At 41.0% G+C, this 11,902-nt stretch overlaps 1 protein-coding gene across 2 annotated transcripts in view; it reads left to right on the top strand.

Annotated features, from left to right (window-relative positions):
• The first annotated feature begins 251 nt into the window (after positions 1–251).
• LOC102232239 (E3 ubiquitin-protein ligase znrf2-like) overlaps positions 252–11,902 on the top strand; it is a 30,802-nt gene continuing 19,151 nt past the window's right edge. For both annotated transcript variants that reach the window (XR_002752497.1, XM_014473922.2), the window contains exon 1: positions 252–1,097. Coding sequence is in view for 1 of the 2 variants with exons in the window: in XM_014473922.2 (XP_014329408.2) it covers positions 689–1,097 (409 nt within the window). In the remaining variant the exon portion in view is untranslated. The remainder of the gene's footprint in view (positions 1,098–11,902) is intronic.

Genomic DNA, 11,902 nt, shown 5'->3' with positions numbered 1-11,902 from the left:
TGAACTTTATCAGATTCTCTACCTTATTGAAAGTGAACCAAGAGGACTGAAAACTAAAACTCAACCAAAATGTGGTTAAACAAAGTTTCAGAGGTTTTCATATGAAATAGAACAAATGTCACATTGTCTTGGTTTTACACCCAAAGCCCTGGTAATTTAACAACTATTTGTCCATAACCTGTAACATAACGTGACATTGCATTTATTTTGAAGTGTCTCGACGGACGTTGACGTGAGTACCTCGAGCTTTGTCAGCACAAGTCTCCTTGGTGCCGCTGAGAAACGGTTTGCTTCAGACTTTCTCCTCCATCACTTCCTCCTGGGCAGCAATGTGCTGCCGGGGGGCGAGCTGCGAGGAGCCGGCCGCTCAAGTGCGATGCTGCAGCGGGCAGTGAGGAGCGCTTGGCCAGCTCAGACCAGGAGGGGACTCACGGTACCTGCAGCACGAGAGCAACAATGGTCACGGCGTCTAAACTTTCCCACGCATCACCAGCTGGAGTAACGGATGGCTGATCGAACTTCTCCCTGGCTGATGGGATCTTAGCAACGGACAGTTTGTTTCTTTTGTTTTCTTCCAACACCTTTGTCCCGGTATAGATATCTGTCCCGGGCGGAAATCTGGCGCACTGTCCCGCTGCGGCTTGTAGACTGCCTCTTTAAATATCACAGCCAAACAGCGGAGGTTAACATGGGGGCGAAGCAGAGCAGCCCCTCGCCCAACTCTGCCGCTAACGGACGAACCAGAGCCTACTCCGGCTCGGACCTTCCGTCCTCTACTTCCAGCAGCGGCGGCAGGACCGCCGCAGCGGGGGCGGGGGGACGGTACCGCGCACACGGCGTGTCCAGAGCCAGTGGAGCCGCGTCCAACTCTGGTCACCCACACGGAGCCAGGCCCAGGTCCGCGGGGGTCGCCGGGGGTCCCGTCGCCAGAGCTCAGTCCGGCATCAGCATACCGAGCAGCGGCGGCGTCTACAGCTCACCGGAGTCCGGTGGCAGCAGCCCGGAGGAGGCGGCGGACAGGGACCGAAGAGGGAACGATGGTCATCGGCTGGTGATAGGATCATTACCCGCTCACCTGTCGCCTCACCTGTTCGGAGGTAGGTGGTGTGCTCTGTTGACCGCTCAGTGACCTGCGGTGACTCTGTTTACAGGCCGAGCGGTTCGGTCAGGTGTAGTTTAATTTACATGTCCACAGAGGAGGACACCCAACGAGTGTCCCGCAGATCATTTTACACAGCTAGGCTTGTCCAGGTTCTTATCCGAGGTCCAAGTTCCGCTCGGTTCTGTGTTTCCAAAATTAAGACTAAAGTTCTGCTCAAACAAAAGCCTTTCTTTACCAGACCTGCAAACTGAAGCCACCTTATTTTAAACCAGATTCTTCTGCCTTTAGAAATGTATGTTTAAAGTTTTTCTTTTTTGTTTTAATCTGTAGAATAAAAAAAAGCTAATTTTAAAGCGTTTTCTAGACCATTACAGTTTAAAGGCTTCTATTCAGTTCATATTCCAAAAATAATTACCTTAATTAAGCCCGTCAGAATGACAAATAATGATGAGGGACTTCAGAAAATACCCTAGTCTGTAATTGTTGTAGAAACTCAACAACAACTTTACAAGTAAACATCTGTACAGTTAGGAATTATGTAATGTCATATTCTAAGTATTTTTTGTTCTTAAGTGAACCTATGAGCAGTGGAGGCTCTTCCAACAGGCAGTATGTGTTGGAGGTTTACAACAGTGATATCAGTGAAACTTCAGAAATGTTCTCCAAAAGAACCAAACATCCCAGAACGTTTACTCAAACCTAGAGGAATAAAAAAAAAAAGAGAGATGAGAAAGTTTCAGGTTATCATAACATTTAATACATAACAAATGTCTGAATGACCAGGATGGGGCGCCCAGTGTTTGGCTGTGAGCAAAAGGAGGACACGGCGCTGTGCTGCTCCCCTGACTGTTCAACTGTTTAGTCCAGGTTTTATCTGGTTCCTAAAAGATCTGAAAATCAGCCTCTGTCTCCTCTTTCTCTGCTGTGAGAGAGAGAGCTGACTGACAGACCCGCCCACCAGGTCACATATGCATGTTTGTGCTGTTAAAGGTTACCCCTGCTGTTGTCTACTTATGAACTTTGTCGCTATATTTAGTAACTTTTCGGACCAAACAAAATCAGAATTGGCCAATTGGCCAGGAAACCGCAGTCGGTCACCTCTAATGGTTGTAACTGCAGCTGTTGTCCTGTCGGTGCTCGGAGTTGACCTGTTCCTCCACCTGACCACAGATTCTCAGTGTGGTCCAGATCTGAGGAGTGCCACAGGTCCATAGCATTTTGATTCTTGAACCCCAGCATGCATCATGCTGAACAACCCACACATAATCGCCAACCTGGATTATGAAGAGGGCCACACATGGATTTTATGTGGATGCTTCACAGCTGGGGCCACACAGGAGTCATGGCAGCTGTCTCCTTCACTGCTTCTGGTGTGTACATAGTCTTCCTAGATTCAAGCTCTGTCTTTTGTCCGTCAGGAAAAAGTTTTCCCAGATATTCAGACCACAGGAAAGACGATCCTCCTGCCAAGCTTGAGCAAGCTCTGTACCGGTGGCACCATATTTCTGTAGTTCTAAGGATACATCTTGTTGATGATCAAAGAAAAAAGTTTATTTGAGGTGAAATATTTTAAGTAACTGTTCCCTCATGTGAGAAAATATCTGGATATGAATTGTAATGATGTCTGTTAATAATCAAAGTTGACTAAACATTTTTTACCCTTTGTTTAGAGGATCTCAGTGTTTATAGTTTTGTAGTTTTCTGGAAGTTTGTTTGAGAATAGTTGAGCATTAAAACTGAATGCTAACTTCTCCATGTTTGGGATGCAGAGGAAAGTTGAAACAACAGTACATCTTTAATGTATTGTGGCACTAAACCGTTCAGTGATTTCTAAACTAACGAAGTATTTTAAAGTCTATTCTCTGTGGACACACTTCGGAACTGGGGTGAGAAATTTCTTCCAATAATATTGCAAGCAAAAACTAAATTAAAAAAATTTTAATGTGAAAAATAATTACCGTATTTTCCGCACTATGAGGCGCACCTAAAAACCTTCAATTTTCTCAAAAGCCGACAGTGCGCCATATAATCCGGTGCGCCTTGTATATGGACCAACATTGAGTCACAACAGGTCTTGCAACTACGGTAAGCAGCCGCCGACTTCATTTTCCCCCTTAGAAGAAGAAGCGCGCGGTGCATGCTGGGTTTTGTGTAAAGACCCCAAAATGGCTCCTATTAAGAGTCACGCTTACGATGCAGAGTTTAAGCTCAAGGCGATCAGTCACGCAGTAGAACACGGGAATAGAGCAGCAGCGGGAGAATTTAACATGAACGAATCAATGGTGCAGAAGTGGAGGAAGCAACAGCTGTTCATTTTGGGAGTCAACGGAGTTTTCAGAACGCTGGTTTGTAATCTATTAATAAAGTTTGACTGACCTATCTGACTGTGTTGTTGACATTCCCTTTAGCGCAGTTCCATCTAATGCAGGGGTGGGCAACTCCAGGCCTCGAGGGCCGGTCTCCTGCAACTTTTAGATGTGTCTCTACTTCAACACACCTGAGTAAAATAATGAGGTCATTAGCAGGACTCTGGAGAACCTGACTGCACTTAGGAGGTGATTCAGCTGTTAGATTCAAGTGTGTTGGACCAGGGAGACATCCAAGAGTTGCAGGACACCGGCCCTCCAGGACCAGGAGTGCCCACCCCTGATCTAATGGATGCATAACGTAACCCCAGCCTTTACTAGCAAATATTCTATGCGCCTTATAATGCGGTGCGCCTTATATATGAAAAAAAAGTTTTAAAATACGCCATTCATTGAAGGTCCGCCTTATAATGTGGTGCGCCTTATAGTGTGGAAAATACGGTATTTCAAAACTAAAACTTTGAGAAACATCTCAAGTAAAAACAAATTCAGAGAGTAATTTATAATGTGTATACCTGAACATACGTTAATGTAGTTTTCTGCACTTTGAGATTAAATTTTTTTTCAAATATTTTTCAGATTTAACTTTTTTTCTTTTTAATCCGAAAGAATGCATTTTTTTTTTTTTTTTTTTACAAATTTCATTATATTCACATTCTTCTGTCCCACATTTCTGGGGGTGGGGCTTCCTCCAAAGGATGAGGCGAAGGTGCATTTTTATTTGTCTGAATAAACAAAAATATTTTTTTTTATGTTATTTTACTTTTCTTTTTTTTAGCACCAACAGCATTTCTGTTGGTTAGTGTGGAGCAAGTGTGAGCATTTCTATTGGTCGGCACAAAGTTACAAAGTAAATTCCTGGTCTGCTCTCACCAGCAGAGACAGTGTGGCAAGACGCTGAAGGGAAGAGCAGAATCAGTCCAGCCACAGTAAAAATATGTTCATGTATTGCCACACCAAAATAAAAATTAATCCCTGTTTTTCTGACACCGCATTTAGTTTGCATTTTTAAATGTGGAGAGTCTTTTGCTTTTGTTTTTTTCAAACAAAAACAAAAAAAGGAGAAGAGCTCGTATCTGTGTCAAGGCACCCTTAGAACTTCATTTTAACATGAAACCTCTTTCTTTCATGTCAAAATGTAAAACAGGTTAAATGGAGATTGCATTAAATTCGAGCGTAGAAACGAAAAGAAGAATTTGCCTTTGTTTTTTTTTAAAGAATAGACTCCATGTTCACCAACTCATACTGAACTCAGTATTAGAACAGCAGGGATTCAATATATGAACATACTGATGACTTAGTCACTAGCTAGCTTGCTAATAATGAGCTGAGAACATCATCCTACAACCTTGCTTGCGTTTAGAACACTCATAGTGTTTGGACTGCCTGTGAGGATCAACCCAGAGCAAAAACAAGTAAAGGAATTGTAAGCTCCTCCCCCTTAGTTCTGCAATCCGAGCTGCATGCTCTGAAAGGCTCTCACTACGTGGACTGGTATGATGTGAAGTATACATTGCAGGAGGTTGTAAGTTTATTGCAGAGCGATGATCTGACAACCTGTAGTTTAGCACCACCAGGAGACTTGATTATCTATTTGAAAACCAACTTTCTCCAGTGTTTTATAACGTTTCCACGTTCAGATGATGGATTGATCAGAGCTCTGGGAGATGTTCAAAGTTTTAGAACTTAATGCTGCTTTTAACTTCTCCACAACTTTCTCCCCGCGGTGTTCCTTGATCTCCAGAGACAGAACAGCTGAGTGAAGAAAGTTAAATGACTGGATATTCTGTTAGGACATCAGAGTACAAAGGGCCTGAGAATAAAATCATGTTTTGTTTGTCTACATAAAAAAATCCAAAAATAAATTAAGGTAATGAACCATTTTCCTTCCACCTCACAGCTGTAGGCTTCGTGTTGATCTTTTTTCACCCAGTAAAGGACATTAAAGTTTGTGGTTGTAACAGGACCGAATGTGAAAGGTTGCAAGTTTTGCTGTCAGTGAGAATCAGATGGAGCCTAACTTCAGTTCTGTTTTAATGTTTCAGCATTTATTTTCACATGTAAAAAAAAAAAGAAAAATGAAACCCAAATTCATTCTTTGGTGGTTTTATTGATTCAGTGAGCCTTACTTTCAGTCATACTGTGGTAAGAGAAATGTTTAGTTTAGAGACAGAGCTGATCAGGAAGGACATGAGTTTAAGTGGACCTTAAACTCAGGCTTCAGGTACGTGTGTGTGCGTGCGTGTGCGCGCATGTGTGGGTGTGTGACCTTTGATATGAGCAACACCTTTGAATTTCCTGCACATTTAAATAGGCATGCATTCAGTCAGAGGTTTCTCAGTACCCTGTCACACCAGGGCAAAGTTTTTTTTAAATTCTTTTTAGTATCTCTTTCCATCTTTTGGTTTGCACTGGCCGTATCCAACAAACCAAACAGGTTGGGCATGACTCAGCAGCTGAGAGCTCAATAATTAACATAACCTGCTAAGTTTTGGTCTTCTATAAAAGGTTTTATGACTAAATCAGTGATGTACACTCATGCAGTTAAACATGTTTGCAGATTTATCTCTTTATGTCCAGTAAGAATAAAGGATCTTATTTAAAAACCACTCAAGGACCACCTGATGAACACTTTTCAAAATTTATTCTAAAATAAATTTAAATAAATAATTTAAATAAATTTAATAAATAATTTATTCTAAAATGGCTATAAAGACATTTACCCCTGAGTATACAGATATTATGATATAATCACCTTTTCCCTTACATAATGAATAACATATTGCATTATGTCATCATTTGTTTCAATAAACAGGCCAAACTAAAAAGAAAAAGCGTTGTGCAAATAGGCAAGCTTTGCTGCGTTCAGAGGAATTCAGGTAAGCAGCATTCGATCAACGTGCGACTCAAAAGCAGATTTGGCCATTTGCCGATTGTTCAGCTGTGTGTGTTAGCACAATCCCAAGAAGGAAAGAAATCACCAATGACCTTACACAAGCAATTGTTGCTTCTCCTCGACCTCATAAGGCCATTTCCAAACAAATGAGATTATCCACAAGCCAAAAGCGTTTAGGACAGCTGCCAAGAGAACAAGGAGTGAAGATTCCTTACAAATTCAGGCTCGGGATCCAACTGTTCAAGGTTCAGAGAACTTTAAAAGAACCCAAGGAGTCCTTTTCAGACTCTACAGCCCCAAGCTCTGTGTTCACAACATGTGAGCAAGAGGACAATAATGTTTTGGCCGGGTCCACAAACAATTGACAAGAGGCTCTATGTTGGACTTTTTTAGAAACTTCACGTGAATCGTGTCCGTACGCAAACCAAAAACATCTGGAAACAGTCACGTCAGTTACGTCAGATTGTGCTTACCCGATTTTCACTTGCACATAGTATAATAACAATGGCGGACCTCTACTTTCTGTTTGTACTGCTGCGCCACTTCAGATTATTAAGGTAGTTATTATTCTGTTATTAAAGCAAAATTTGCTCATTGTGGAATATTGAGCAAATTAATATTGCTCAATATTAGTAATTTGTAGCCTGTGTCTTTGTGCACAAAGACACAAGACACACAATAAGATGTATGAATGTAACAATAAGACACAAGTTACATTCATACAGCAGGCAATTCCGCCCAAATCAGATTTTGTTTGCTCAATTTTGACCCATATTCAACTTTATTGTGGCAGTCTGAATAACCAAAACTAATCTTTTCACCCAGAAAAATAATCCAATCTGTGCCACTTCCATATGGTACTAAATTGGTTATATATCCGATACTTTTCAAAGCGTCTGCAGTCTGAATGGTCAAGTGACAATTTATCCAACTTTTACATCACTGACGTGAGACCAGAAGACATAAGCAGTGGCTGAAAATATAATTATGAAATTATGAACGAAGACTGTGACAGTGAAGCACATCACATCACAATCCCATTACTCTTGGTTCTGATGACACATTCACCAGACTTCAGTTCTCCTCAAAAGGCCATTGCTAGTCGTTATGCTTTCTTTTTATTATCTAAAAGCGATCTGTAGTTGATGGCATCCATTATTACTTCCATAAATAGTTTGCTGATGTGTAACATCAATGTTTTTGTTCCTCGCATGAGGGGTCGTAAACCTTTCACACAAGTCTGAATGACGGATGAACAAAAATGCAAAAAAAAAAAAGGATTTTAGCTATTTTTTTGCTAAAATTCTCTACCTGAATTGAGCATTAGCACTTGCTGTTTGAACATAGACATAGATTACATAAGCAAGATCACATGTGTAACCTCAGAAGGGTTACAAAAACACAGCTCTGGATATAAATGCACACAAAGTTTCACCGCCCCTACAGGCCTGGCATATGCAGTGCTATTTGCATTTCTTCTGCCCACACAGAGGTTTCATTCCACAGTTGTGTGAATGGGATTTGATCACAAAAACAATGTAGCAGTTGGATTTTTTTTTGTATTCTGTTGGCATATTCTTCTTGGAAAGTATACTTTTATTTTGCGTTGTGCCTCAACTAGCCCTCTTAGCATGGCCATGAGTAATCAATAAGTGGAACATGACCAAAACTCAGTTCAGTTATCAGCAAAGATCAGTCTGTAGGCATTTTTCAGTTTCCACAGTAAATGTTGGAGTTTAGAAAGACAACTGCAGGTGCTGCTGTGTGTTTCTTACTGTCTGTAGATGAGAACATGTTCTTGTTTTGAGTAGGAATAAAGAATACAGTGTGCCCAATTACTGTGGAAATAAACACCGTTCTAAGAATCTTGAGCTTTCACTCACTTCTATAAACACTCTGTCTTTCTGAACTGTATAATCTCTCAGTGCACCTTGGTTTATATGCATCTGGTCAGTTTTCTTCATCCAACCAAGTGGTTCCCAAAGATTTTCTTCTGGGCCCCCACAGTGGTTCCCAAGGATTTTCTGGGCCCCCCTATGGATTACAATAAAATTCCCCCATGAAAAGAAAAACAAAATCAACTGGGTACACACATCGTTCAACCAGACATAAACCTATACACATATTTTGTTTTCAAACTCCACTGAAGTTTATTTCACACTTCAGGTCGCAACAAAACACACTATAAACCATCTTTACAGTGAAACACTTTTATGTAACTGTTTGTTTTTTTTTTCATTCATCCATACCCCCCCAACAATTTCACTGCGGCTCCCCAAGTGGGCGCGCCCCACACTTTGGGAACCACTGATCTAACTTAACATTCAGCATGTGATTCAGTTATGGTATTGTTCCAAACCGCCTACATTACCAAGAACAATCAAACTTCAACAACCTGATAAACATTTTAATTTGCGAGTTGTATAAAGCAGCAAAGCTTTTTCACTTGTAAAACACCAGAATCTAGTAAAGTTTCAGTCTTCATCATGAAAAAGTTATGACTTTGTTCTAACTCTATCCTGTGCAAACTGATGGAACATGGAGGCCCATATTGGAGAAAGTGTTGGAGTAATTTGAACTTGGCATGGTGCTTTGTGTTCTTGGATTTCTGGGCTGATGCAGTCAGGAAGAATCATCCACACAATCTATAATATCTGTGTGTTTGTGCAGTGATAACTTGAAGTTATGCTGCAACTATTAATGTTACAGTCTCAATAACCATGACCCCTGAACCCTGATAACTTTGGAAAAGCATTGTCCAGGGTGAGAAAAAAATCTCACCCATTTTTTTGTCACACAGAGCGCGATTTGATAACCTTAATAATGATGTAGTACTTGGAGATCCTGGCTGATTCCAGACCAAGACTTGGCGATCATTACAAAGAGCTGATCACCAAGTAGAAGATTTGATCACTATGATATGGATAAAGGTTTTTTCTTTTGATTATTGGGAAGGATGAACATTTCTTTTTTACTATATTTGATTAAAAATACTATCAATAATATTGTTCTACTCTTTCTGTGATGTAATTTTTTTTTCATTGTTTTGTTAGAGAGGTACCAGTCCTATTTCCTGTTTTGAATCATTATTTTTAGCAGAAGGGACCGTCTCTTCCCTCTCCAGACCAGAGCAGTTATTAAAAACCAGTGAGGAGGTAAAACAGTGCCTGATTTATATATGCATGTTTTTAAAGTTAACTTTATTCTATTAAGTTTCTTGGTGCCATTATGTGTCTAACAGAGTGGGGAATCAACAGTGTCCTGCTTGGGAAAAGCCATGCAGGTCAGTGTGAGGCCTGTTGGGAATGATGAGCTATGGAGGAGTCAGTGTTAGTTAGCTGCAATCTGTCATGATGAGATAAGCTTCTGGCAGCTTAACCTGACTTCCTAGTATCTCCTGCTAAGGGCCTTTAGCTGGACACCAAAGGCTCATTTCATACGTATTTGTTTCCAGTTTGCTCCCTAAATTGAAAGTTACAAAATTGCACCTTTTCTCCTCCCACTGTGGCATCCAGCCATCTGGAAAGGCTTGGTAGAGACAAGTTCCACATTTGAGCTGTTGAATTTGTTATGTTTCTGAATGAGAACCTCTTCTGCAATGCTGTTGGAAAGTTTGTCCAATCAGTTGTGGTCATCTGTCTTAAGAGCAATCATGAACTACATGTTCGAGCAAAACTGCCCAAATCGGTTTGCAGTGTCCAAGTTGCATGACAAAAATCACGTCATTTTGATCTCAGCCTCATGTCTTCCACCTCTTTTTGCCACAGCCTTTCTGCATAACTTTTCACCCCCATCTGCATGCAAAACTATTATATAATTGGTCAGAATCGTGGTTGGTTATGCGGAAACCAGCTCCGACTATTCAACTTCCAGTTAGGCCTGTCACGATAGCAAATTTTGCTGAGCGATTAATTGTCTCAAAAAACTATTGCGATAAACGATAATATTGTCTGAAGACCTTTTTACACTGATTTAATGGAAATGACGTAATAATGCATGTGATTTCCTGCCAAAGATAGATGCACTTTATATTCAAAAGAATATTTAACACTGGAACTGATAAACTAAATAAACAAAACAACCAAAAACAAAATGGATTCTCAGTCTCCATTAAGTACTTGATAAAAACTAAACAACATAAAGTCAAAGTGTAAATAAATACTGCATTCAACCAAAAGAGTGCAGATTATGAAGTCTGTATATTATGTTGCCCTTCAGTAATAATTAGATTTAAATAGAGAAGATGGGCACATCGACTACCTGATGCAATAGTTCACACTACATGATTTTTTGCTCCTATTTTTCCCCTTATGACAATCTTAGACCTTTGGTCTTTCTAAGATTGTGTGGTGTGTTACGGTAGATCGTCGTTGCCGCTCCGATCTAAATCAGGGGTTTTCCCCGACTGGGATCTTAACGCAGCCTGTTGAATGTGACAGGTAGCCAATCAGAAAGCGCGGATTCTCCTCCGTGCTTTCTGAGGGGAAATTACGTTGGGGAATCCCAAACAGCTGACACGGCGCAACCAGAGGTCCAGCGAACATTGGAGATGATACGTGGAAACAATATTAATGTTTATTCAACATGCAAAGAATATAGAAATGACAAGAGGAGGAGTTGGAGCGAAATTGCTGCCGCAGTTGATAAACCCGGTAACTTTTCAGCTGTTCTTCGTTAACGTGACGTAAATAGGTTATAATGATTTTCATTCAGTCAGGACTTTACGCTGACACTAGCCACATACATTGCAGGTAGATTGTAGTAAAGCATTGATTAAAGCCTGGTTTTAAAATTAGTTCACTGAACTTGTAGCCATTATTTTGTGCCCATTGTTGGACACCACACGGCAGGACCGAACCCGATCGAACCGTTATACCTAGGATTTCTGTCGGCTAATGTGTGGTCTGTCAGGTTTTGAAAATGGGCCGACAATCGGCCGACAGCTCTAAGATCGTGTCATGTGTGCTGGACTTTACACTAAGGAAATGAGGAAGGGAGGGTCAGTGGAGAGCACCGGAGTTGAGCCTTTTTTCATTCGGTGTCATCAACAGAAAGAGAAAAAGGGTGGAAGAGACGATAGTGGCGATAATTGAAATGACGTCGATAGTTTTAATTTATTGTACGATTAATCGATTTATCGTTTATCGCGACAGGCCTACTTCCAGTTGATAGTTTTGAGGCGCAATTGTCCGAAGCCATAAGGAAGTACAATTGTTTGACACCAACACTGAACAGCCTCTTGGTTCTGGTCCTATGTAGCGGAACTTGTGGACCGTGATGGGTGTGTTCAAAAACGAGTGTCCTGCAATTATGTGACGGTTGGACTTCGGTCTGACCATGCTGGGCCCTCTGCAGCATTCACACAAATAAAGAAGTCACATGATCTCATGCAGTCACATGAGTGCTTTTAGTTTTTCCTCATGTTTTGCTGTTCACCTTTAGTGTTCCAGCAGCTGAAGGTGGGAGTTGTGGCCTTATCTGGGAGACAGTGGCGTGATTAGAAGGCTTGCCTCTTATTTGCAGCTTAAACAAGGTGCA

The sequence above is a fragment of the Xiphophorus maculatus genome, chromosome 3, assembly GCF_002775205.1.
Source record: "Xiphophorus maculatus strain JP 163 A chromosome 3, X_maculatus-5.0-male, whole genome shotgun sequence".
NCBI lineage: Eukaryota > Metazoa > Chordata > Actinopteri > Cyprinodontiformes > Poeciliidae > Xiphophorus > Xiphophorus maculatus.
Note: the sequence above shows the minus strand (reverse complement) of the source record. Positions and strands in the feature narration are given on the sequence as shown.